Raw genomic sequence first — 27,256 nt, 5'->3', positions numbered from 1 at the left:
TTTAATAGGGACAAAATAAATGACAGAAATAATTATTAGACTTTGGTTTCAAATTAAAAAAAAAAAATACAAAAATATCTTTGGAAAAAAAAAGTGAAATCGAGTGGTCCCCACAAATGTTGTCCTGGCATTTCATGAAGCACTGTTGTCCTGCCATCTCATGGGCCTGCAGTGGGCCCCACTCCTTTTGTTTTAATATGTATTATAAAACGGGCTTGGATTGGAGGAGATTTGAGATCGGACAACAATATGGGCCGGCCCAATTCGTTCCTTATGTGAGAATCGGACAACAATATGGGCCGGCCCAATTCGTTCATAATGTGAGAATCGGACAACAATATGGGCTGGCCCAATTCGTTAATAATGTGAGAATCGGACAACAATATGGGCCGGCCCAATTCGTTCATTATGTGAGAAGCAAGACTTAAAGACTAGCAAGACCTTAATAAAGTATATGTATAAGAATTCACATATATAATGATTTACATGTTTATCCTTTTAAAAAGCGTCTATTAGATAGATGTTTCCACACTTTTATAATGAATGTTTTGTTCCACTCTCCAACTATCGTGGGATCTCACAATTCACCCTTGGGGCCCGATGTCTGGTTTTGATACCATTTGTAACTGCCCAAGCCCATTGTTAGCAAATATTTTCCGCTTTAGCTTGTTAGCAAATATTTTCTGCTTTAGCTTGTTAGCAAATATTTTCCGCTTTAGCTCGTTGTATTTCGTTGTCAGTCTCACGATTTTAATATACGTATACTAGGGAGAGGTTTCCATCGCCCGATGTCTGGCTTTGATACCATTTGTAACCGTCCAAGCCCACCGCTAGCAGATATTGTCCGCTCTAACCCGTTGCGTATTGCCGTCAACCTCACAATTTTAATACACGTATACTAGGGAAAAGTTTCCACACCCTTGTAAGAAATACTTTGTTCCCCTCTCCAACCAATACGATATCTCTCGTTCCCCTCTCCGACCGATACGACATCCCTCGTTCCCCTCTCCGATCGATACGACATCCCTCGTTCCCCTCTCCGATCGATACGATATCTCTCGTTCCCCTCTCCGACCGATACGATATCTCTCGTTCCCCTCTCCGACCGATATGATATCTCACATAAATAGAGTAGGTGACATATCAACTAGAAACACTACGTAGAATTATAATTCAAAATTAGCGGAAGAAACGAAGTCAACAATCAACTCGAATATAGAGCCAAAACTAGTTTAGACATATTTGAATCTTCTGACTCCACTTTATTTGTAACGACCCAAAATTTTGAAAGTCTCGAACAACGGATCGTTACTCAGTGACGTACAAAAATGAAAATGCGCAAAATTTAAAACATTTGAACTCATGCATCCAATTTATGAAAATCTTATTTTCATAGAAAGACCGGAAGAGATCACTTAAATACATGAAGTGCAAGATTTAAAGGCAAAGCACAAAGAAGACTAAAGACTCAAATGTGATGGAATTCTCTATAGTCAACAGCCCACGTGTGCTTCCGCCTCGATTGGTACATCAAACTCCACCTGAAAAGAAAGTTGAAGTTGCAGGAATGAGTATATGAAATATACTCAGTAAGCAACTTGCTGGTAGTTCGTATTTCTTAGTTAAGTTTTATTGATCTTGTTCATCGTTTGGTATCTTATTCTCTTTTGGGGATTTGTCCCCTCGTATATGCTATGTCTAGACCACACCCTAAATTTTCTCATTTTAGCGGAATACTCTTAAGTTCTCTAGGTCACTAGGCTAATTGTCTCTACTAGGCTCTTTTCTTCATCATCCAATCTCAAGGACCTGAGGTGCAACCTCGATACTCAAGGTTCATGGATTTTAGGAATCGACCAACTCTCAAGTGTATTATAAACCCCTCTCAAGTGTATTTTAGGAATCGACCAACTCTCAAAGTTCATGTATTTTAGGAATCGACCAACTCTCAAGTGTACTATTGTAGACCCCTAGGAATCGACCAACTCTCAAAGTTCATGTATTTTAGGAATCGACCAACTCTCAAGTGTACTATTGTAGACCCTTGTCACTCGTGACAGGTTCACTTAAAAGAAACTAACTGACAAGCTTCCTGTAAGTCCCTAAGTATTGATGACCAGTTCTATAGTTATGCGGACCCCTGACAATCGAGTCAAATTCACGATTAGAGGTTAGTTGGCGAACCCCTAATCGTCCCCGAATAACTGCTAACTCATATGCATGAACAATAAATCTCGACCAACTCTAATGTACCAATGTGAACCCCTGTCACTCGTGACAGATTCACTAATAGAAAGTTAACTGGCAAACTTCCTATATGTCCCCACAAGGTACCATCAACAATAAAATGACCAGTTCTATGGGAGACCCCCGACAATCGAGTCAGGTTTTATGGTTAGGGGTTAGTTGGCGAACCCCTAATCGTCCCCGTCCCCGTCCCCGAATAACTGCTAATACTCTAACGTGCGGTGACGGAGGCATAACTTAATGATCTAATCATGGAAAGCTAGTCATGAATCTCAATTCTTAAGGTAGTTGCATACGCGTTTCAGTAAAGTTTAAACAGACATACTCATTCACATACTCATTCTATGCTCAAACTTCTAAAACATACTTCTTATACCATAATTTCATGTATACTATGAGCATAGCTAAATCCAAGGTTTTGAGGTGCTACTTACCTGACGTTTTTTTGTTCGGATTTGTGTCTTTGGAGGGTTCCAAAAGTTGCCAAACTCTTGCCAAACTCCTCAAATAATTCCACTGCATGCTCGCCGTCGCCTCTCCCTCTGATTCCTTTCCGACGCCCACAATCCTCAAATCTCGTAGATCCAAAGTGATATCTCGATTCTCCGTTCCCTTCCGCCCATTTCGACTCTAGTCCTCCACTAACCTCAATCTCCAAGCCTCGGCGGTGGAAGTCCTCAAACTTTTTCCCTAATCGATCAGATGGCGCTTATGGGTCTCAATCGCCAAGTTTCCGGCCGAAGTGGACTCCAACGAGTTCTCCCAATGGTTGGTCTCCGAGAGTTCGTGAGCTCCTCCTCCATTTTCAACGTCTCTCCAACCCTCTTCTTCTGCCCTCGAAGAGTCCTTGAAAATGGGCTACTCCCCAGTCTTTTGCTGCCTGCGGTTTTTCGGCGGTGGCATCTGCCACACGCTTTCTTTCTTTCTTTCTTTCTATTTTATTATTTTATTATTATTATTATTTATTTTACTTTTTATCCGATGGGTATTACAATTATTATTGTTACAACGTGCTATAGTCAGTTCAGCTCAAACCATCATTTAATTAACAATCTAAATAGCAGCCAATTAATTCAGCACAAGCTCTTGAACATGCATCAATTTTTAGATATCAATAGACATGAACAAGCAAAACAGGTAAATGTTAACATTTAGTGTAGGAGAATGAACCTGCTATCTCTTAGCATCCTCCAATTTCTCTTTATACAACATCAACAATTCAGGAATCAGCTCCTTATGAGGGTCGATGAATTTGGCTAAGAATCGGCTTTCAGTAGAATCAAACAGCAAAGGAAGATTCACATCTTTCTTAATCAAACCCTTTGACAGCAAAACTTGATAAACAGAGCCTCTTGGCACAATCCTCTTCTTTAAACTAAGTGAAATCAGAGCAGGTCGCTTTGCAATGTATGAAGGTTCACACCCAATCTTGTTCACAAAGAAATCCATTACGCCATTGATCTTATTCTCGGAAGCCATCATACACCATGGATGCCTTCGAAAAGCGGAGAGAATCTCTTCTTCAGGCCATCCCCATTTCTTGTAAACTTCNTCGTATATGCTATGTCTAGACCACACCCTAAATTTTCTCATTTTAGCGGAATACTCTTAAGTTCTCTAGGTCACTAGGCTAATTGTCTCTACTAGGCTCTTTTCTTCATCATCCAATCTCAAGGACCTGAGGTGCAACCTCGATACTCAAGGTTCATGGATTTTAGGAATCGACCAACTCTCAAGTGTATTATAAACCCCTCTCAAGTGTATTTTAGGAATCGACCAACTCTCAAAGNGAATTTGGAGATCACAAGTGAGAATACCTAAAAACCGTTTTATGGATGCGACAGTCTTCTCCTCAGTTTGAAGTAGCTCTTGAATGTAATCAAAAGCTGGNTTGTCACTCGTGACAGGTTCACTTAAAAGAAACTAACTGACAAGCTTCCTGTAAGTCCCTAAGTATTGATGACCAGTTCTATAGTTATGCGGACCCCTGACAATCGAGTCAAATTCACGATTAGAGGTTAGTTGGCGAACCCCTAATCGTCCCCGAATAACTGCTAACTCATATGCATGAACAATAAATCTCGACCAACTCTAATGTACCAATGTGAACCCCTGTCACTCGTGACAGATTCACTAATAGAAAGTTAACTGGCAAACTTCCTATATGTCCCCACAAGGTACCATCAACAATAAAATGACCAGTTCTATGGGAGACCCCCGACAATCGAGTCAGGTTTTATGGTTAGGGGTTAGTTGGCGAACCCCTAATCGTCCCCGTCCCCGTCCCCGAATAACTGCTAATACTCTAACGTGCGGTGACGGAGGCATAACTTAATGATCTAATCATGGAAAGCTAGTCATGAATCTCAATTCTTAAGGTAGTTGCATACGCGTTTCAGTAAAGTTTAAACAGACATACTCATTCACATACTCATTCTATGCTCAAACTTCTAAAACATACTTCTTATACCANTTAGAGATGATTCGATCTCAGAAGAAATCGATGAGTATCTGAGAGATTTCAACGGACTTTCAGAAAATCCNTATACTATGAGCATAGCTAAATCCAAGGTTTTGAGGTGCTACTTACCTGACGTTTTTTTGTTCGGATTTGTGTCTTTGGAGGGTTCCAAAAGTTGCCAAACTCTTGCCAAACTCCTCAAATAATTCCACTGCATGCTCGCCGTCGCCTCTCCCTCTGATTCCTTTCCGACGCCCACAATCCTCAAATCTCGTAGATCCAAAGTGATATCTNCGAGCAAAAACTGTTGATGGCTGCCTGACTCTAATGATTCGACGAAGCAACAACATGACTGTGAAAACGTGAGCGGAAAGAAAACCTGCTTCCTCTTGAGAAGACGAATCGTAGAAACACGAATGCCTCGCAAGCGTAACGAATAATGAAAACGGGAGGCGGAGGAGTGACAGCGAGCNCGCCCATTTCGACTCTAGTCCTCCACTAACCTCAATCTCCAAGCCTCGGCGGTGGAAGTCCTCAAACTTTTTCCCTAATCGATCAGATGGCGCTTATGGGTCTCAATCGCCAAGTTTCCGGCCGAAGTGGACTCCAACGAGTTCTCCCAATGGTTGGTCTCCGAGAGTTCGTGAGCTCCTCCTCCATTTTCAACGTCTCTCCAACCCTCTTCTTCTGCCCTCGAAGAGTCCTTGAAAATGGGCTACTCCCCAGTCTTTTGCTGCCTGCGGTTTTTCGGCGGTGGCATCTGCCACACGCTTTCTTTCTTTCTTTCTTTCTATTTTANGAAGGGGGAAAATGGGAAGCGGAGGAGTGACAGCGAGCGGCGGGAGGGGGATTATGAGAGAATGGCTGCAGGAACGAATAGGAGGCGGGTTAGGGTTTCCAGGGTGAATTACATTTTAAAACATAAGCATATATACGATCATGAAGACTAAATATAGGATTAATTGATTTTTTAAAAAAATTAAAATGTAATTACCATATACTAAGTTGAATTTATTTAAATATTATTATTTCATAATAAAATTCAACCCATTTAAATATTATTTTACAATATAATATATATTAAAATGTAATTGCCATATACTCTGATTTTCTTTTGAGTTATCCTATACAACTGACGGGTACTCGAACAGGGGAAGAAGGCGATTATGTTTGAAATATTGCTTTGTTTCTTCTAAGCAGTGTTTTTCTATTTCGAGTTTGTGTATGCTGGATGATTCGGTAAAGGAAACAACTGCTGATTTTTCTTTCGTAAATCAGCTGCTTTATTTTNTTTTTATCCGATGGGTATTACAATTATTATTGTTACAACGTGCTATAGTCAGTTCAGCTCAAACCATCATTTAATTAACAATCTAAATAGCAGCCAATTAATTCAGCACAAGCTCTTGAACATGCATCAATTTTTAGATATCAATAGACATGAACAAGCAAAACAGGTAAATGTTAACATTTAGTGTAGGAGAATGAACCTGCTATCTCTTAGCATCCTCCAATTTCTCTTTATACAACATCAACAATTCAGGAATCAGCTCCTTATGAGGGTCGATGAATTTGGCTAAGAATCGGCTTTCAGTAGAATCAAACAGCAAAGGAAGATTCACATCTTTCTTAATCAAACCCTTTGACAGCAAAACTTGATAAACAGAGCCTCTTGGCACAATCCTCTTCTTTAAACTAAGTGAAATCAGAGCAGGTCGCTTTGCAATGTATGAAGGTTCACACCCAATCTTGTTCACAAAGAAATCCATTACGCCATTGATCTTATTCTCGGAAGCCATCATACACCATGGATGCCTTCGAAAAGCGGAGAGAATCTCTTCTTCAGGCCATCCCCATTTCTTGTAAACTTCAACTTTTTTTCTCCATGTACATTTGCTCATTGCTCGCATAGCAAAAACAGCAAGAACAAACTTCAATCGCAGAGGGTTGAATCCCATTTCCTTAACTTCCTCCACAATCTCCTTGAATCGGACGGTGTTTATCAAGAACACTCGTGGTTGGTAGTGAAGAATGGTTGCAATGTTGGAATCAGGGACTCCAATTTGTATTAGAGTTTCAACATTGGGACGAGCATAAATTTGGAGATCACAAGTGAGAATACCTAAAAACCGTTTTATGGATGCGACAGTCTTCTCCTCAGTTTGAAGTAGCTCTTGAATGTAATCAAAAGCTGGAATGATTTTTCTGTCTAAACTTCGCGCTAAAATCGAAGGATAACTACACACTAATTTGGCAATCTCGGGGGAAGAAAGGCCTTTCGATTGAAAGAACAACAATTTTGGCAATAGCGTCTTTTCGGGGTTCGCTGAAAGAACTTGAGGGAATTTCTTGACAAGATCAGAGATCTGTGTTTTTGAGAATCCATGATTCTCAAAGAACACGATTACAGGCTTCTCATCGTTCTCTGGCTTGACAGAATTAGAATCCGGCGATGCAGATTTTAGAGATGATGCGATCACAGAAGAAATCGATGAGTATCTGAGAGATTTCAACGGACTTTCAGAAAATCCGCGAGCAAAAACTGTTGATGGCTGCCTGACTCTAATGATTCGACGAAGCAACAACATGACTGTGAAAACGTGAGCGGAAAGAAAACCTGCTTCCTCTTGAGAAGACGAATCGTAGAAACACGAATGCCTCGCAAGCGTAACGAATAATGAAAACGGGAGGCGGAGGAGTGACAGCGAGCGGCGGGGAAGGGGGAAAATGGGAAGCGGAGGAGTGACAGCGAGCGGCGGGAGGGGGATTATGAGAGAATGGCTGCAGGAACGAATAGGAGGCGGGTTAGGGTTTCCAGGGTGAATTACATTTTAAAACATAAGCATATATACGATCATGAAGACTAAATATAGGATTAATTGATTTTTTAAAAAAATTAAAATGTAATTACCATATACTAAGTTGAATTTATTTAAATATTATTATTTCATAATAAAATTCAACCCATTTAAATATTATTTTACAATATAATATATATTAAAATGTAATTGCCATATACTCTGATTTTCTTTTGAGTTATCCTATACAACTGACGGGTACTCGAACAGGGGAAGAAGGCGATTATGTTTGAAATATTGCTTTGTTTCTTCTAAGCAGTGTTTTTCTATTTCGAGTTTGTGTATGCTGGATGATTCGGTAAAGGAAACAACTGCTGATTTTTCTTTCGTAAATCAGCTGCTTTATTTTTCTCGTTTAAACTCGTGCTTTCACAAATAACTGTTCTCGCTCTAAAGGTATGGTTTCTATTTAGAGAATTTTCGGTGAATGTAAGTGCCGGACTAGTACTTCAATGGATATTAAATCAGTGTGATAAAACATGTCTATAGTGGACTTGATGCTCCTCAACTTCAACCACGTCATAATCAAGAAAGTCCAGAAGTGTTAATAAGCGGTTATCTTATGCTAATGAGGCCTTCTCAAGTAAATATGTGGAAGATGCTAGCAAAAGCAAAAGGTATGTATGTTTTGTGATGGAGGATGACTTATACAAGATTTATTCGGTCTTTCGACATTCCATTTGTCTATATCTGAAAAAGTATGATGCTTCGTAGTTTCAATTTAGAACTTAAGGTGCTATTTTGGTCGACTCTCCAACCGATACGATATCTCAAGTTTCCCTCTCCGACTGATATGATATCTCTCATAAATAGAGTAGGTAACATTCAACTAGAATCACGGGTTAGAATTTTCTTTAGAATTATCGTAAGAAAAGAAGTCAACAATCAACAGGAATAAAGCCAAAAGCCAAAGCTAGTTTAGACATATTTGAATCCTCTGACTCCACTTTATTATTGTTACAACGTGCTATAGTCAATTCAGCTCAACCCATCTAAATAGCAGCAAATACAGCAAAAGCTCTTGAACATACATCAATTTTAGATATCAATAGACATATGAACAAGCAAAACAGGTAAAAATATTAACATTTAGAGAAGGAGATTGAACCTGCTATCTCTTAGCATCCTCCAATTTCTCTTTATACAACTTCAACAATCCAGGAATCAGCTTCTTATGAGGGTCGATGAATTTGTTTAAGAATCGGTTTTCAGCAGACTCAAACAAAAAAGGAAGATTCACATCTTTCTTAATCAAACCCTTTGACAGCAAAACTTGATAAACAGAGCCTCTTGGCACAATCCTCTTCTTTAAACTAAGTGAAATCAGAGCAGGTCGCTTTGCAATGTATGAAGGATCAGATCCAATCTTGTTCACAAAGAAATCCATTACACCATTGATCTTGTCCTCGGAAACCATCATACACCATGGATGCCTTCGAAAAGCGAAGAGAATCTCTTCTTCAGACCATCCCCATTTCTTGTAAACTTCAACTTTTTTTCTCCATGTAGATTTGCTCATTGCTCGCATGGCTAAAACAGCGATAACAAAATTCAGTCGCAGAGGATTGAATCCCATTTCCTTAACTTCCTCCACAATCTCCTTGAATCGGACGGTGTTTACCAAGAACACTCGTGGTTGGTACTCAAGAATGGTTGCAATTTTGGAATCAGGGACTCCAATTTGTATCAGAGTTTCAACATTTGGACGAGCATAAATTTGGAGATCCCAAGTGAGAATACCTAAAAACCGTTTTATGGATGCGATAGTCTTCTCCTCAGTTTGAAGTAGCGCTTGAATGTAATCAAAAGCTGGAATGATTTTTCTGTCTAAACTTCGCATTAAAATCGAAGGAAAACTACACACTAATTTGGCAATCTCGGGGGAAGAAAGGCCCTTCGATTGAAAGAACAACAATTTTGGCAATAGCGTCTTTTCAGGGTTCGCTGAAAGAACTTGTGGGAATTTCTTGACAAGCTCAGAGATCTGTGTTTTTGAGAATCCATGATTCTCAAAGAACACGATTACAGGCTTCTCATCGTTCTCTGGCTTGACAGAATTAGAATTCGGCGATGCAGATTTTGGAGATGATGCGATCTCAGAAGAAGTCGATGAGTATCTGAGAGATTTCAACGGACTTTCAGAAAATTCGTGAGCAAAGACTGATGATGGCTGCCTGACTACATTGATCCGACGAAGCAACAACATGACTGTGAAAACGCGAGGGGAAAGAAAACCTACTTCCTCTTGAGAAACACGAATGCCTCGCAAGAGTAACGAATAATGAAAACGGGAGGCGGAGGAGTGACAGCGAGCGGCGGGAAAGGGCGAATGCCTCGCAAGAGTATCGAATAATGAAAATGGGAGTCGGAGGAGCGACAGCGAGCGGCGGGGAGGGGAAAAATGGGAGGCGGAGGAGTGACAGCGAGCGGCGGTAAGGGGATTATGAGAGAATGCCTGCTGGAAAGAATAGGAGGCGGGTTAGGGTTTCCAGGGTAAATTACATTTTAAAACATAAGCATATATACGATCATGAAGACTAAATATAGGATTAATTGATTTTTAAAAAAAATTAAAATGTAATTACCATATACTAAGTTGAATTTATTTAAAAATTATTATTTTATAATAAAATTCAACCCATTTAAATATTATTTTAAAATATAATATATATTAAAATGTAATTGCCATATACTCCGATTTTCTTTTTGAGTTATCCTATGCAACTGACGGGTAGCCGAGCAGGGGAAAAAGGCGATTTTGTTGAGTTTTTGTATGCTGGATGATTCGGTAGAGGAAACAACAACTGCTGATTTTTCTTTCGTAAATCAGCTGCTTTATTTTTCTCGTTTAAACTCGCTTTCACGAATAACTATTCTCGCTCTAAAAGTATGGTTTGTATGAAGAGAATTTTCGGTGAATGTAAGTGCGGGACTGGTACTTCAATGGATATTAAATCAGTGTGCTAAAACATGTCTATAGTGGACTTGATGCTCCTAAACTTCAACCACGTCTTATATGTGTGTTCAGATTGGTAACGCTCATGACCCGTCAAGAAAGTCCAGAAGTGTTAATAAGGGTTATCTTCGGCTAATGAGGCCTTCTCAAGTAAATACATGGAATATGCTAGCAAAAGCAAGCAGAAGGTATGTATGTTCGTGATGGAGGATGACTTATGCAAGATTTATTCGGTCTGTCGACTTTCCATTTGTCTATGTCTGAAAAAAGTATCATGTTTTGGAGTTTCAATTTAGAACTTAAGTTGCTATTTTGGTCTGTCTACTCTCCAACCGATCCAACCGATACGATATCTCTCATTCCCCTCTCCAACCGATATGATATCTCACATAAATAGAGTAGATAACATATCAACTAGAAACACTACATAAAATTATAATTCAAAATTAGCGGATAAAGCCAAAGCTAGTTTAGACATATTTGAATCCTCTGACTCCACTTTATCATTGTTACAACGTGCTATAGTCAATTCAGCTCAACCCATCATTTAGTTAACAATCTAAATAGCAGCCAATTCAGCACAAGCTCTTGGACATACATCAATTTTAGATATCAATAGACATATGAACAAGCAAAACAGGTAAATATTAATATTTAGAGAAGGAAATTGAACCTGCTATCTCTTAGCATCCTCCAATTTCTCTTTATACAACTTCAACAATTCAGGAATCAGCTTCTTATGAGGGTCGATGAATTTGTCTAAGAATTGGGTTTCAGTAGCCTCAAACAGGAAAGGAAGATTCACATCTTTCTTAATCAAACCCTTTGACAGCAAAACTTGATAAACAGAGCCTCTTGGCACAATCCTCTTCTTTAAACTATGTGAAATCAGAGCAGGTCGCTTTGCAATGTATGAAATTTCATATCCAATCTTGTTCACAAAGAAATCCATTACACCATTGATCTTGTCCTCGGAAGCCATCATACACCATGGATGCCTTCGAAAAGCGAAGAGAATCTCTTCTTCAGACCATCCCCATTTCTTGTAAATTTCAACTTTTTTTCTCCATGTAGATTTGCTCATTGCTCGCATGGCTAAAACAGCGATAACAAAATTCAGTCGCAGAGGATTGAATCCCATTTCCTTAACTTCCTCTACAATCTCCTTGAATCGGACTGTGTTTATCAAGAACACTCGTGGTTGGTAGTGAAGAATGGTTGCAATGTTGGAATCAGGGACTCCAATTTGTATTAGAGTTTCAACATTGGGACGAGCATAAATTTGGAGATCCCAAGTGAGAAGACAAAAACACCGTTTTATGGATGCGATAGTCCTCTTCTCAGTTTGAAGTAGCTCTTGAATGTAATCAAAAGCTGGAATGATTTTTCTGTCTAAACTTCGCGCTAAAATCGAAGGAAAACTACACACTAATTTGGCAATCTCGGGGGAAGAAAGGCCTTTCGATTGAAAGAACAACAATTTTGGCAATAGCGTCTTTTCGGGGTTCGCTGAAAGAACTTGAGGGAATTTCTTGACAATCTCAGAGATCTGTGTTTTTGAGAATCCATGATTCTCAAAGAGCACGATTACAGGCTTCTCATCGTTCTCTGGCTTGACAGAATTAGAATCCGGCGATGCAGATTTTGGAGATGATGCGATCACAGAAGAAGTCGACGAGTATCTGAGAGATTTCAACGGACTTTCAGAAAATCCGTGAGCAAAGACTGATGATGGCTGCCTGACTCTAATGATCCGACGAAGCAACAACATGACTGTGAATACGCGAGGGAAAGAAAACCTGCTTCCTCTTGAGAAGACGAATCGGAGAAACACGAATGCCTCGCAAGAGTAACGAATAATGAAAACGGGAGGCGGAGGAGTGACAGCGAGCGGCGGGAAAGGGCGAATGCCTCGCAAGAGTATCGAATAATGAAAATGGGAGTCGGAGGAGCGACAGCGAGCGGCGGGGAGGGGAAAAAATGGGAGGCGGAGGAGTGACAGCGAGCGGCGGGAAGGGGATTATGAGAGAATGCCTGCAGGAAAGAATAGGAGGCGGGTTAGGGTTTTCAGGGTAAATTACATTTTAAAATATAAGCATATATACGATCATGAAGACTAAATATAAGATTAATTGATTTTTTAAAAAAAAATTAAAATGTAATTGCCATATACTAGTTGAATTTATTGAAGTATTATTATTTTATAATAAAATTTAACCCATTTAAATATTATTTATTTTTAATTTTAATTTATAGCTATGTCAGCCAAATTTAAATAGTTGAACGAAAAAAATTAAAAAAATTAAAAAATTAAAAAATTAAAAAATTAAAAAGATATATAATTACATTTGGTACCAATTTTTTTTTTTTTGTGCAGTACAATAGTTTTGAAGTTTCGCGGTTATGCCCCTCAAATTCCATCGTTCTGCATCTTCTTCCTTCTCTTTGGCTTCATTCTTGTCGACACTCTGGATTTCGTGGCCGTCTTCTTCTTCATTGATTGGTTACTCCACCACTTGAGTTCATGCTCGCAGTGTTTGTTTAATGTTCAGGACCTAGACGTGCTTTGACGGGGAGCAGCCATTTGAAAATCGGTAATAATCTCATTTTTTGCATCTATCTAGGGCTGTTTGTTGACGACGAACATTTTTTTTCTCCTTAATTTTATGTGGATTTTGTTTCTGAGTGAATTGAGCAAGATTTGTATTTCGTTTTCTTCTTGATGTTACATATCTGTAACTCGGTTGAGAATTGAGATCATTTTGCTGATACGGTTTTATCTAAGTTTTCTCAAATTCTCTTATTCGTTTTCTTCAATTACTGGAATCTGGAGTGTTATCGCAATTCAAGTGTTGATTTTTTCGTTTCATTCCGGTGTGTTAGTTTTCAGCTAACATGCATTGGGTTACTTTTGACGAATTCGTGTTTCATCGCTACTCCGGTTGCAATGGTTTTCTTTTGAGTTATCCTATGCAACTGACGGGTAGCCGAGCAGGGGAAAAAGGCAATTTTGTTTGAAATATTGCTTTGTTTCTTCTAGGCAGTGTTTTTCTATTTCGAGTTTTTGTATGCTGGATGATTCGGTATTGATTTTTCTTTCGTAAGTCAGCTGCTTTATTTTTCTCGTTTAAACTCGTGCTTTCACGAATAACTATTCTCGCTCTAAAAGTATGGTTTCTATGAAGAGGATTTTCGGTGAATGTAAGTGCCGGACTGGTACTTCAATGGATATTAGATCAGTGTGCTAAAACATGTCTATAGTGGACTTGATGTTCCTGAACTTCAACCACGTCATAACAGACACTAGTGCTTATATTTGTGTTCAGATTGGTAAAGCTCATGGCCCCGTCAAGAAAGTCCAGAAGTGTTAATAAGCGGTTATCTTCTGCTAATGAGGCCTTCTCAAGTAAATATGTGGAAGATGCTAGCAAAAGCAAGCAGAAGGTATGTATGTTCGTGATGGAGGATGACTTATGCAAGATTTATTCGGTCTGTCGACTTACCATTTGTCTATAGATGAGAAAGTATGATGTTTCATAGTTTCAATTTAGAACTTAAGTTGCTATTTTGGTCCTGTTACAGGCTATCTTGAAGTAAGTTGCACAGTGTCAGTCTAACTATTATCATAGTTTTCTTGCTGTTAAATGCTAAATGTCTAAATCACGACCATATTCATATTTACCGATTGTACGGTTGTTAATATAATGTAAACTCCATTTTCCTTTCTTCTATTTTTTTCTTTTAAATTTTCATCAGTACATCATACTTAGTATGAAATCTAATCTGGAGTCTATGCGACCATTGATTAGTGTTGTCTTAAAATTCTCACTGTGAAAGGAACAGAACACAATAAGTTTGGTTCAGGGTAGTTTTGTAGCCATCTTCTAACCATCTTCTGATTATTTGCAGAAGAGGAAATTTGCTGACCTGTTAGGGCCTCAATGGAGCAAGGATGAGGTTGAGCAGTTCTATGAAGCATATCGTAAATATGGAAAAGATTGGAAGAAGGTTAGTACCAATCTATGGAATGACTATGATAATGATGTTCAAGTGCTGCGAGCCAGTGAATTTCTTTGGCACAGCAGACTTGAGCTGTGTATCTTTAAGTATCGTGTCTCAAAATCATGCAATACTTTCTTTTAAAGTTTCTTAAAAATGAGCTTATACTTTAATCTTTTCGTAGATGTTAATTGTAATTTGCACTGTAGTTGCACCTCATTCTTCAGTCTTAAACAAGTACTAGTTCTGTATTTGGGTTGAAACATTTTTGTCTGGTACTTTGCAGGTAGCTGCTGCAGTAAGGAACCGTTCTACAGAAATGGTCGAGGCCCTTTTCACCATGAATAGGGTAGAGGAAGTCAATCCCATTTATTTTTGTATTGCTACGAATCTTTATATACAAATGGCTTTTCTGTTTAAGTATCCCGTAAACTTGTCTGTCGTATTCCTAGTATCAGGGACCTATATTTTGTTAGTTGTATTCATAGCATACAATCCCATTTACTTCTCTAAATTTATTATCTAATCGTAATGGCACCACTGCACCCTTTATGTGTTTCACGTGCAATCGCTGATCTCTATTATTGCATACTTTAGGTCTTGAAAATTTTTAGTTGTCATGTACTATTGAGTTTTCTTATATCTGATCAGAGAACCTTTTAGTCCTTGGCCACTTTGATTGTTGTCGCTCTTTTGAAGTTTCACTTACCTAACACAATCTAAATTGGTACTAGATTTATCTTTTCACCATTCCCGAATCATTGTACTTTCTGAAATTCTGGGTTTTGAATTACCTGGCTTTCAAATTGATCGAAAAACTTAAATACTTGAGATTTGACAATGTCAACACAGTGACACTATCTTGTTATTGTGGTTTTTCTATGCATATTTATTTCAGGCCTATTTATCACTTCCAGAGGGCACTGCTTCAGTTGTTGGGTTAATTGCAATGATGACTGATCACTACAGCGTACTGGTAAGATGTCTGTTCTATCTGTGGGTTCTTTTCTCCCCTTCTTTCTTCTCTTCACCCCACTTTTTTTTTTTTTTTTTTTTTTTTTTTTTTTTTTTTTTTTTTTTTTTTTTTTTTTTTTTTTTTTTTTTTTNTTTTTTTTTTTTTTTTTGTAACGGATCAAATTATTTACTCATTTGAAAATTTTTATTTCATCAATATAAGTTTTGGTTTCCTCAATATGTTATTTTGGCAATATAAAACTTATTTACCACTGATTCTATCATCCTTTACGTGGTCACATACAGGAAAACAGTAAAATGTTGGTCTAGAAGCAAATGCATGTTGTGGCGTTCGTTTTTGTTTTTCTTTTTTTTAAAGCTAATATGCACCAATAAAAACGATGTAAAAGAGGCTTATGAAGACCTTTTAATCTACAATGCTTTTAAGATTACATAAATGCTCCTGCAAAAAAAAAAAAAAAAAAAAAAAAAAAAAAAAAAAAAAAAAAANAAGAAGAAGAAAGAAACAATGCACTATATAAGGATGTTCTTCAATAGGATCTTATTGATATAAAATCATCAGCAAGCATGGGGAGGAATCATTTGTTTGGTTTGCACTTGCAGATTTTTCCTCCTCTAATAGCTCAGGAAGTCCTCATGACCCTACTGCTTTACTAAAAGTAATCCTTCTTTTAGACTGACATAATAAAGAACCGAAATATACACTGAAGTCTGGAAGTGGGAAGGAAATGGATAAACTTTAGAAGGCCTTTTTCCTTTTATTGATTGGAAGATATTTTGGGTGGGTTCCCTCCTTTACTCTCTCAAGGCTTTTTTCCCAGCCTTAATCATGGCGACAGAGTATTGAAGTTTGGAAATTCTGTAAAGGTTTCTTGCTAGACCAAGTTTCATCATATCCAACTATTTGATTAAAAATATGAAACCTCAAAGTGGGAAAGGAAGTGAAGTTTTTCATGTGGACCTTTTCCCAAGCTAGAATCAACACATCGATGAATTGATGAAATTTAGTGAGGGAACATTAGCATCTCTCTCCGGCCCTCCTCCTATTGGTTTGTGCTGTGAAATAGCACAAAAGTTAGAATTAATCTCCCTTAAGTACTTTGTGCTCCTTTTCTGTATTGGGTTCTGGAAATATTTATCACGCTCACGTGGGACCTGAAAACATTGAAGTATCTTTCCATTCATTGGTTATATATGAAATATATAAATAGGATTGTTGATGTAGCTTGTATTCCTTCTGCAATATTCGGTTCATTGTATTTTGTTTCTGTATCAGCATATTGAATTTACATGGAAGCTACTTAGTATTGTAAGGCTATTGTTGAGGTCATAGGGTTGTCTTATTGGCTCTTCTGAGGTCTAAAATTGATAGATAAATTGCCAGAGAGACAGTGAAAGTGAACAAGAAAGCAATGAGAATTCTGGAGCAAGAAGAAAACCTCAAAAGCGACTGCGTGGAAAGTCACAAAATAACAACTCTAAAGGATTGGATGCACATTTTGGAGATGCTTCACAATCACAGTCATTTCCAACAAATTATGGCTGCCTGTCATTGTTGAAGAAGAGGCGTTCTGGTAGGAAATGTCTCAAATTTCTCTCTTAGGTGATTTAGGTTTTCTTACTTGTCCTTCATTCTATATCTTAATCTGTGGAGGTGCAATTATTGTATGTTGTTTTATTTTTGGGCACTTGGATGGTAATTTCTGGAGTATTTAACTTCAAAAATCATTTACGGGAAATTGCAGTCATTACAGTGTCTGTTATTTAACTTTTAAAATCATTTATGGGAAATTGCTGTCATGTTATCGGATTTGAGTTAGTGATGTTAATGTGGATGGTGTTAGGTATTAAACCTCATGCTGTTGGGAAACGAACTCCACGCGTTCCTGTATCATATTCTTATGATAAAGATAGTAGAGAGAGGTTTTTTTCACCCTCCAGGCACAATAGCAAGCCAAGGGTTGATGATCCAAATGATGATGATGTTGCTCATGAGATAGCTTTAGTTTTAACAGAGGCTTCACAACGAGATGGTTCTCCACAACTTTCACAAACACCAAATCCAAAAATTGAAGGTCATGTACTTTCACCTACCCGAAATGACAGGATGGTAATGATTCATAGCTCTTAGACACATGCTATTGCTTTCTTTACTATTATTTTGAACATGTAAAGTGATCAACTGATAAGTTGGATATTCAGCAAAGTGAATCAGGCATGATGAATACGAAGTTTCGATGTAGTGAAATGGATGAAGGTGGTTGCGAATTAAGCTTAGGAAGCACTGGTGCTGATAATGCGGACTATGACCTGGGGAAAAATTCTCGTGAGATTCAGAGAAAGGGTAAAAGGTACCATGGAAAGAAGCCAGAAGTTGAAGAAAGTATGTACAACCACTTGGATGACATCAAGGAAGCTTGTAGTGGGACTGAAGAGGGACAAAAATCAGGCAGTTTGAGGGGAAAACTTGAAACTGCGGATTTGGATGTAAAATCTGTGAGATCCTCTTTTAAAGGTCCGAGGAAAAGAAGTAAGAAAGCTCTATTTGGAGGTAAGCTGAAAGATATATCTGAATTGGGTTGTCGACCCTTCTTTTTTAGTTTGTATTTATCTGTTTTATTACTTATTTGAGGAGGGTGAATTATTAACTGAGCTATTGTTCTTGATTAAAGTTGTGTCTATTTTCCTTCCTTATCAATGGTGCATATTCGCTTATGTATGGGATGGTTATGTGAGTTGTGAAAGGGACGGGGGATTATATAACTGGAATTTGAATTCTTAGTTCAATTTTTAAAGTAGTTTTTATTTGGTCTGGTGGTCAGTGCATTCCTGTTTTCAGAAGCTTTAACAATTTATGGTTTAGTTGCAGCATTAGCACTCTTGGATACCGAGTTTATTTTAAAATTACTTTATTTGTCACGTCTCATTAGAAGTACTTGGGCCTTTTTTGCTGACTTTTTCATATAAACAAGAAATTAATCGATGGTTAAAGTACGGAATTTTTTTCAAGAATGGAAAGTTCAAATGTCCTATTTCTGCTATTTTTAATTTTAAAACGTGAATTTATATGGTTTTATTTTAAGATGCTGCTTCTAGCCACTATTTCATTAGATATTCAAATGCATGCATGCATTTTTATCTTTCTATTTTTTTGACGTTGTCATAACCGGAGAAGCAAGACTATGTTCATATCTGCATTCTTGTGGTTGTTTTCTGTTCAGATGAATGTTCAGCATTTGATGCACTGCAAACTTTAGCCGATTTGTCTCTAATGATGCCTGACGCAAATGCTGAGACTGGTAAAAGTTATTCTTCAATTAAAATTTATTTTTAGGTTTGTCTCATAAAAGCTAATTATATGACGAGTCTTGGTTTATTTATTTAATTATTATTAAAAGAAAATTGGTTGTCAACAATTGTTCATCACTTCATGCGTTTCTCTAAGTTGCATGTTTTCCTCTGTCTTCTCTCTTTATAATACTAATGGGGGAAAGCTTACAGAAAGGTAGTTTATGAAACTGATTTTCTCGAAATATGAAGAAAATGTGATATTGGTAGTCATAAAAATTCAGTAAATAGCGTGCCAGCAAGAGGAAAAAAAAAAAAAAAAAAGAAGTTAATCAGTATATCACGTCAGCAATTGCTAGAGGTCAAGTAAGTTGTAGTCTTCAGTTAATTGAAGCTGGGGCTAGCCATAAGTGGGTAGGATGTTGAGTAAATGGAAACTGGTTGCTTGATGACATTTGTGTTACTCGACGTGCATTCATCTGATTTTTATTCCAATGAAGACCCTTGGCCTCATCTTATGTTTGGGTTATCATTCTATATTCTGGCATGTTGCGATCTAATATCTAGGATGGCTGCACACATTTGATTTAATCAATAAACTTTGGGCACATCCTCTATGTTCAAACTCTCCAGCTTGTTACTAAATAAATGAACTGCAATTCAATCGAATCACCTTAAATTTATCAGATGAAATTAAATTTGGTGGCTTTCAAATTGATTCTTTGTTTTGTGATTCTCAGTATCTATACCTCCCCCTTCCCCTTCCTCCCCAAACTATGAGAGTGATGATGATCATAATCTTTTCGTTTCTCTTTATTAGAGCCTTCTGCAAAGGTTAAAGAGGAAAATCTTGATGTCATGCACAAGTCTAAAATAAAAGGGAATCATTCAGTTGCTGGAGCTGAAATCTCTGCTCTCAAAACATCTAAAAAGGGAAAAGCTTTTGGCAATAATGTTGGTCCTATTCTGGAATCTGAGAGAATTCAAGGATCCAATAACGGTAATCGAAAAAGGAAACTGAAGTCTTCTCCATTTAAGGTAAGGATGGATTGCAAGCATAATTTTTCTGGTTCTAAATTGCTGCTATATCTTTTAAATCATTTGTCTCTTGCGGAATGAATTTTGACAATATGGAAATTTATGGTCACAGATCTCAGCTAAAGATGAAGTTAACAGTGATTCTCGTGTCGGTGACACTCTGAAAATCAAGGTGTGGCTCCTATTTGGTCATTGTTTTAAAAGAGTACCCATCCTATTCTATCTTAATACTTTATTCTTGATATGATCAAGGAAATTCAAATGAACTCACATTTTGAATGAGTGAATTTAGTTATCCTATTTATAGTCCTTTTTTCTTTTTGAACATGAATCTATTGATGGATGAAAAGATAGAAAAATGTTCTTCAGGCTCTCAAAGGGAGTGAAAAGAAAACCAAACAACCAAACAAAGTAAAAGTCTCAAGATATTCAATGTTCTTAAACATTGAAGAAGAAAATGCCTTAGAAGATCTCAACAAGCCAAAGAGCCAGAGCAAACCACTTCGGCCTGTGTGGTTTTCAAACCGACAAGTGAAACTGATTAGATTACAAAAAAATTTGAATTATCTACGGAAACCCCTCACTCTCATGAATAGAAAGTTTATTGTAATTAAATTTTGAACTCTCAAGTTTTCAATCCCTCAAGTGAGGGAGAGTGTTAACAATTTAATTAACTTTATCAACCCATCCGCTTATAGTTTTAGATTAATTGGTGGTTTTGCTTGTCCAAATTTTTTTTTTTGGAAGTTAAGAAAACTTACAAAAGGAAGATGACAAGGCATCAACCCTACTAAAGCTGATTGGATTACTAATGATTTTATAGTTACTGTTCATCAAGCTAATCTGAAAAGGCTATCACCTTAGGCCCTATTCGTTTTTTCAATGAGGTAAATGAAATTCTAGTTAAGGAAAACATTTAACAGCTACTCTAGGAAGTCACAAGTCATGCCAACATGAGCTTAGCTTAACAGTTAAAGTATCCCTACTCTTCTAAGTGGTTGAGGGTCTAATCTCCACCGATGATCTTACATTCTAATAAAAAAGAAGTCATAAGTCATAGAACACCTAAGAATATCTGGCTCAGCAACGTTCCAACACTTTAGATTGCCACTGCAAAACCATAGACTCTGGAGCATTTTTGTTTCCAAGCTATCGAGAGTAATCCATACTCCTAAATCATCAAATAGCCTTATGAAGATGGAATCTTCTTGCAGAGATGGGATCCCAAAATAACACTTGAAAAATGAATCTATGTCCTATCTTTCTGGACTACACTATTGACAACATTTTTACAATATTAACCACTTCCATCTTAACATGCTAGTCATGAGGATATTAGTGTCACCATCAGACTTAAGTTTTGAAATGAGTCTTCTCTCTTCTAGCATTGACAACTTTGTGGAAGTAGGCATTCCAATTGAGATTAATAGAAAAATGTTGCAGCTACCATTTTTTTTCGTGTCACCACTTTCAAAGTTTTTTATTTTGTTTTAGGCTGCAGATGAAGCAAAAAGTTCTGTTGGTAAAGTTAAGCGTTCGCCTCATAATGCTGGGCTTGCAAAGTCTGGAAAATTATCAAAACCTCTAGATCATCACTCATCTTCCAGTACCGATCATAAAAGAGAAGATGGTGACTATGCTTTATCCACAGCACAAGTTCCATCAACTAATCCAATCAGCTTACCTACTGAAGTAAGGAGCAGGCGGAAGATGAACCTGTGGAAGTCACAAAGAGATTCAAAGATTTCAGACAACACTTTGATTGATCGACTTAATAGACCTGTTCAATCAATAGATGATAGACCAAATGATCTCAAGGTTAAATATTTATGGTCATGACATATTTTTTCTTGGATTCTGGATTCTGTATCATATACTGTGTATGTTTATAATTGCAGGAGCAGCATTCTAATTGTCTATCTTGGCATAAATTGCGTAGATGGTGTGTTTATGAGTGGTTCTATAGTGCAATTGATTTCCCATGGTTTGCCAAATGTGAGTTCGTAGAGTACTTAAATCACGTTGGATTAGGTCATATTCCTAGATTGACACGTGTCGAGTGGGGTGTTATTCGAAGGTATTTTCTTTCAACTTGTCCATTTTGTATCCCGTTAACTCATTTGGAGACATTTTCTATAGAAGGCCAAATTTCTAGTTCTGCCTTGATTCAGTTCCCTTGGGAGGCCACGGAGATTCTCTGCTCAATTCTTGAAGGAAGAAAAACAGAAGCTAAATCAATATAGGGAATCTGTTAGGAAACACTACGCTGAACTTTGTGCAGGCACAAGGGAAGGACTTCCAACTGATTTAGCTCGGCCATTATCTGTTGGACAGCGTGTTATTGCCATTCATCCAAAAACAAGAGAGATCCATGATGGAAGTGTACTTACTGTTGATTATAGCAGGTGTCGTGTTCAATTTGACCGGCCTGAACTTGGGGTTGAATTTGTGATGGTAATTATGTTTTCATGCGTGGTTTATTTTTATAGCATCTTATTTGTTCATTTGAGAATTGAGATTGCTGTAGATCTTTACAATTTCATGCGTTTTCATCCACAAGTGCTAAAGATTCCCAATTAAAACAACTGTTTAAACTACATGTTAGAATTACAAAGCCACTGTTTCCTGCACGATTTGTTAATTTTAGACGATGATCATGGGCATTACACTTTGCTGACCATTGGTATTCTTTGCCACGGAAATCACTTTTTATTGATTGTTTTATATTTAGTTATGTATGGCACTGTTTATATTTGTCTTCTTCATCACACAGGATATCGAGTGTATGCCTTTAAATCCAGTTGAAAACATGCCTGCAAATTTGTCGAGACATGGTGTGACACTTGGTAAAATATTTGGGAACCTCAACGAGGTCAAGATTAATGGCTTACTGAATGAGGCGAAGATTGAAGAATATATGAAATCAACCAGTAATGATAAACTTGATAGCACTGATGGTTCTGTGTTTGTTTCCCCCATCAACAAATTAATTAAACAAGCAAAGGTTAGTATTCTGTTGTTTTTTTAATTATATGATACGGGTTAGAAACTTATTTTGTGCTCATTTCTCCACCAGTCATCACATAAGCATGCTAGTATGCAACTAGAAGGTTGCAAAGGTCATATTTTCATTAATATAGAATTATAGATTATGTAATAGGATTCTTTTTTCTACATTTTAGACATGGATAATTGGATTCCATTATATGCATGCTTTGAACTGGAAGAGCTGAATGTCACTGATAGAACTCCTTCAAATATAGGCAATTCGACCTTACCTAGAACTTTTAGAGGAATTCATTAGAATCAAGTATTCTTGCAGATGATGTCCATGAAGCATTCCAAACACCATGCTAAGGAAGTTACAAAAAAAAAACCCTTCTAAGTTGTACAAAAAGAATTTAGATTGTTGTTACTAAGAGCACATAAAATTTGTGCCAAGAGTTAAGAGCACTAAAAAGGAGAATATGCAAAAATTGACAAAAGGATTTGTGTAGTCGTCAAAGATTCTACTGGTCATCTGAAGCGATCAATGTCAAGACTTAAGAGAAGGCTCGGATATCATGTAGTCATAGAGTTTTCTCCTCTTTTAAAGGGGTCATCAACCGAATTGAGGAGGCTGTTCATGTTTAGGGAAAGAGCAGTGTGCCAATTGCAGTTGAGAACAGTGAAATTCCAAAATAGTTAGGAAAACGGTAATTTAAGAGAAATAACTTTGTAGAGGAAGAGAAGGTTGCAAGCTCTCCAGCAAAAGGAGGGTCAAAGAGGTGGGCCTGAAAGGGGGAGTTATCTCCTAAAGTCTTCATTTGTTTAAATAGGTCCACAAGGAAGTAAGAATCTGGGTGAGGGGTGGGGGCACTGGCTTCAAGGTTAGTGTTCCTCCTAACGGGGAATAGAAGGGCATTCCTCATGGGACGAGTAGCCGTTTAGGGGAACTTGGGGTTGTTAGTGGGTGGAAAAACGTCAAGCCAAATGACAAATCATCTTAATATCCATCTTTTCCTTGGAGGAGGGTTTTTTTTCTCTCTCTTCTTTTGGGGTAGAAGACTTTTTTAGAACAAAATTTTGAATTAGGTAATTGGGAGTTACGAAAATATGTTCTATGGACAATGTAAATCATAAAGGACTTAGAATACGTTCAAGTCATGGCAGACATCTACATAGAGAATGATTATCATATGGGTCCAGTTGGTAACTAAATGTAGTAGGGCCAAACAGTCATTCCATAATAATTTAGTTAGAAACTGAATTTCCAGGCACCAATCAGTTCTGGACGGGGTTTATTATCAATGAGAATGTATTGGTATTTTCTTCTCTTTCTAGCGGTGATTATCTGCAAGAACGCTGTACTCTTTTGGTTTGATCTCTTATCTTTAAGAGATAAGACCTTATCTCATAATTTTGTTCATTGGCCACTTTTTTTTTCTCTCCTTTAGTTGGACCTAGTTGGATAAGTTCTTCTGTACCTATTCCATTGTATATACATTTATAATATACGTCAGTTGAAGGTCTTTTATATTATGATTTCTAATCCCCCTAGATATTCTTCAGTCATTTATATTATGATTTCTGATCCCCCGAGATATTCTTCAGTCATTTATATTATGATTTCTGATCCCCCTAGATATTCTTCAGTCATTCCGCTGACTAATTCACTTAGTTCCATGGATAACAAAGACTCATCTTAATACTGGGGTTTTGGGATGACTGAGTTTGACATAAAAATGCTTACTCTACAATAATGCCAAGGCATTATCATTGACCTGCCTTGATGTAGAACATCTACAGAGTATTCGATCCTTAATTTCAAGAATTTTATAACTGATAAGGAGTTGTTCGTGGCCAGGTTGACCTTGGGTGCTCTAATCTACAAGCTAAATTTGGGCTTAGTGAGACTGTCGGTATTCAACAGGAGGCAAGTTCCCAATCTTCTGCCCTTGCTCAAATTCAAGCAAAAGAAGCTGATGTTCATGCGCTTTCTGAATTGTCACGTGCACTTAGCAAGAAGGTAGTACATTATATTAGCTTCATATTATCAACTTTATGTAAGGATTTTGATTGTAAGAAATCAACTGTGTTATACTGCAGTATCAAAGAGAAATTAAAATTCGAGAGGATTATCTCTCTCCTATGTCCCACAATGGATTAATTCCCAAAACTTTGCATACCTCCAATCTTCCTAACTACCTCCGTTTGACCCTAACTAATTACCATTATTCATTAATAGTATCTTAATAATATTCACAATATATTGTCTTTAATATTCTAACACTTCATTTATCCTACGCTGGTGGAGACTAGGTTGAAAGGCAGAACTCTATTTTGCTAACCTTAACCTCAAATTCGAATGTCTTTTAACCTGACCGATACATGCTGAAATTTAGGAGGTGGTAGTGTCTGAATTGAAGCGCTTGAATGATGAGGTGTTGGAAAACCAAATAAATGGAGACAACTTGCTCAAGGATTCAGAGAACTTTAAGAAGCAATATGCTGCTGTGCTATTACAGTTGAATGAAGTTAATGAACAGGCAGGAGTTTTGATGAACCCATTTCCAGTTTCATCCCTTTTTTTTTTTATATTCAATTGCTTATTTTTCTCAGAATGTATAGGTTTCCTCTGCTTTGTATTGCTTGAGGCAGCGCAATACATATCAAGGGACTTTACCATTGATGTTCCTCAAGCCAGTGCATGATATGGGCGACTCTTGCTCTCATGCTCAAGAACCCAGTTCCCATGTGGCTGAAATTGTGGGAAGTTCCAGAGCAAAGGCTCAAACAATGATCGATGAGGCAATGCAGGTTTAATCTTTACTATTGTCTAACCATTTTGAGCATCGGCTGGTTGGTCTTTAGAAATTACAAGTACTCTATCTTGCGGGGGATGTCAATGTCAAAAAATGGACATGCTTGTCTAATCGTTAAGTCTATTAGTTTGAACAGAGCTATTAAATATTAAAGAATTTAGTAGCATGAATTAGTTCTAATATAACAAACTAATAGATCGCATAAATCAAATTTCTATAAGAAAGATCTATAAAGCAAAAACACAGATTTATGGATTTATATTTTAATCTTTACATTTGTAAAGTTTCGTCAATTTGTTGAAAGCGTCCAAGTCCTAAATGCATCCTTCAGTGCCCATGTTGGAGATCTCTTTTCCTCTAGATTTTGTGCCTCCTCTGACTTCATCCACTGTTAACAATCATTTCAGGCAATTCTAGCTCTGAAAAAAGGAGAAAGTAATTTGGAGAATATTGAAGAAGCCATTGATTTTGTAAGTAATAGACTCTCAGTGGATGATTTGGCCTTGCCAAGTGTGAGATCAACAGCTGCAGATACTAGTAATTCCCCTCCAGTATCTCAGAATCATTTCAACGTGTGTACATCAAACCCATCTATTGCTGATCATGTAGTTGGTCCCAAGTCCAATGGCCTATCCGACAAGACTGAAGTGGAGATCCCTTCAGAACTTATTGCACACTGTGTAGCCACTTTACTCATGATTCAGGTAAATGGAGCTTCATTTCAGTCCTGCTTTGAATTGTGTTTTCTTTCTTGGCATAACGTTGTTGAGCCAATTATCTATGATTCACAGATTTGTTTGGGATTTTCTGTTCTGCATAATTAAGAAAATGATGATTTGGGCTGTTTATTCATCACCAACTGTTTCATACAGTTCAAATTACCAGAGATGGAGTGTTATACTGTTGCGATCTTGCATAATATTGGTTGTGAATCATGTAAATAATAGTCAACTATGAACTTTTGGGCCGTTTGGTTCTTCTACTCATGCATGATGATATTAATTTTAGATCTCCAAATCCTGATTGTTGCTAAAAACATGCAGAAATGCACAGAAAGACAGTTTCCACCATCTGATGTTGCTCAGGTATTGGATTCTGCCGTCAGTGGTTTGCAGCCTTGTTGTCCTCAGAACCTTCCACTATATGCGGAGATCCAGAAATGCATGGGAATTATAAGGAGCCAGATACTCGCGCTCATACCCACATAGGTTCGAATCTACTTCCCTTGTATTAAAACAAATTGAAATTGTGAGTAAATACGTCCTAGATAATATATTTTGGCCTCACTTTTTGAATTATAAATGTGTATCTCCTTGGCTATCAGTTTTCTTTGTTCACTGTACCATAGACTGGAATTATGTATAAATCATTATAGTTTGAGCAAAATGTAGTTTCATTGAATGAATTCACTCCACCTGCTTCTGCATTAGTTGATTCTTATTTACTTGTCGCTTCCTGATTTTGGCATTAGATTATGCTTAGGGATCAACCCTTTGGATTAGAAGTCTAGAATATCAAATATAGTAGAAAATTCATTGGAGTAGAAGAAGAGCCATTTAAGCATGGAATTCTAGAATGATCAAATAGGGAATAGTAAGTATTCAAGCAATTGGATTAAAAGAAAGTAGAA

At 37.3% G+C, this 27,256-nt stretch overlaps 4 protein-coding genes across 6 annotated transcripts; 1 reads left to right on the top strand and 3 right to left on the bottom strand.

The window, feature by feature from the left end:
• Window positions 1-1,372: 1,372 nt before the first annotated feature.
• On the bottom strand, window positions 1,373-9,810 carry LOC111790821 (transcription termination factor MTERF4, chloroplastic-like). The gene is made up of 2 exons (XM_023671890.1): window positions 8,675-9,810; window positions 1,373-1,541 (listed from the first exon to the last, which is right to left on the bottom strand). Exon 1 carries the CDS (start codon window positions 9,770-9,772, stop codon window positions 8,678-8,680), a length of 1,095 nt encoding a protein of 364 aa, XP_023527658.1. The 5' UTR covers window positions 9,773-9,810; the 3' UTR covers window positions 1,373-1,541; window positions 8,675-8,677.
• Window positions 6,202-7,296, bottom strand: LOC111790286 (transcription termination factor MTERF6, chloroplastic/mitochondrial-like). Its single transcript, XM_023671149.1, has one exon. The coding sequence runs from the start codon at window positions 7,294-7,296 to the stop codon at window positions 6,202-6,204; it is 1,095 nt and encodes a 364-aa protein (XP_023526917.1).
• A 129-nt stretch (window positions 9,811-9,939) lies between the features above and the next one.
• Window positions 9,940-12,501, bottom strand: LOC111790820 (transcription termination factor MTERF6, chloroplastic/mitochondrial-like). The gene is made up of 2 exons (XM_023671889.1): window positions 11,196-12,501; window positions 9,940-10,021 (listed from the first exon to the last, which is right to left on the bottom strand). Exon 1 carries the CDS (start codon window positions 12,291-12,293, stop codon window positions 11,199-11,201), a length of 1,095 nt encoding a protein of 364 aa, XP_023527657.1. The 5' UTR covers window positions 12,294-12,501; the 3' UTR covers window positions 9,940-10,021; window positions 11,196-11,198.
• Window positions 12,502-12,897: 396 nt separating this feature from the next.
• Window positions 12,898-27,040, top strand: LOC111790818 (protein ALWAYS EARLY 3-like). Of its 3 annotated transcripts, none has more exons than XM_023671887.1 (20): window positions 12,898-13,116; window positions 13,849-13,966; window positions 14,432-14,530; window positions 14,808-14,870; window positions 15,420-15,497; window positions 16,881-17,070; window positions 17,341-17,606; window positions 17,699-18,047; window positions 18,718-18,795; window positions 19,605-19,822; window positions 19,935-19,994; window positions 21,317-21,640; window positions 21,721-21,899; window positions 21,994-22,276; window positions 22,596-22,826; window positions 24,669-24,830; window positions 25,207-25,350; window positions 25,433-25,621; window positions 26,034-26,330; window positions 26,670-27,040. In XM_023671887.1, the coding sequence occupies exons 2-20, from the start codon at window positions 13,862-13,864 to the stop codon at window positions 26,832-26,834; spliced, it is 3,480 nt and encodes a 1,159-aa protein (XP_023527655.1). In that variant the 5' UTR covers window positions 12,898-13,116; window positions 13,849-13,861; the 3' UTR covers window positions 26,835-27,040. The 3 variants fall into 3 exon arrangements, with proteins under 3 accessions (XP_023527655.1, XP_023527654.1, XP_023527656.1); XM_023671886.1 differs by having other exon boundaries at window positions 16,869-17,070; XM_023671888.1 differs by lacking the exon at window positions 13,849-13,966 and having other exon boundaries at window positions 12,908-13,116; window positions 16,869-17,070.
• Window positions 27,041-27,256: the final 216 nt, after the last annotated feature.

The sequence above is a fragment of the Cucurbita pepo genome, chromosome LG03, assembly GCF_002806865.2.
Source record: "Cucurbita pepo subsp. pepo cultivar mu-cu-16 chromosome LG03, ASM280686v2, whole genome shotgun sequence".
NCBI lineage: Eukaryota > Viridiplantae > Streptophyta > Magnoliopsida > Cucurbitales > Cucurbitaceae > Cucurbita > Cucurbita pepo.
This window is presented reverse-complemented; position numbering and strand designations above follow the sequence as displayed.

Coding starts and splice junctions, on each gene's coding strand:
- LOC111790820 (XM_023671889.1), bottom strand. CDS start 12,293: ATGTTGTTGCTTCGTCGGATCATTAGAGTCAGGCAGCCATCATCAGTC.
- LOC111790821 (XM_023671890.1), bottom strand. CDS start 9,772: ATGTTGTTGCTTCGTCGGATCAATGTAGTCAGGCAGCCATCATCAGTC.
- LOC111790818 (XM_023671886.1), top strand. CDS start 13,862: ATGGCCCCGTCAAGAAAGTCCAGAAGTGTTAATAAGCGGTTATCTTCT. Junction 22,277..22,595: donor TTGGGGTTGAATTTGTGATG/GTAATTATGTTT, acceptor TTCATCACACAG/GATATCGAGTGTATGCCTTT. Junction 25,351..25,432: donor TGAATGAAGTTAATGAACAG/GCAGGAGTTTTG, acceptor CAGAATGTATAG/GTTTCCTCTGCTTTGTATTG.
- LOC111790286 (XM_023671149.1), bottom strand. CDS start 7,296: ATGTTGTTGCTTCGTCGAATCATTAGAGTCAGGCAGCCATCAACAGTT.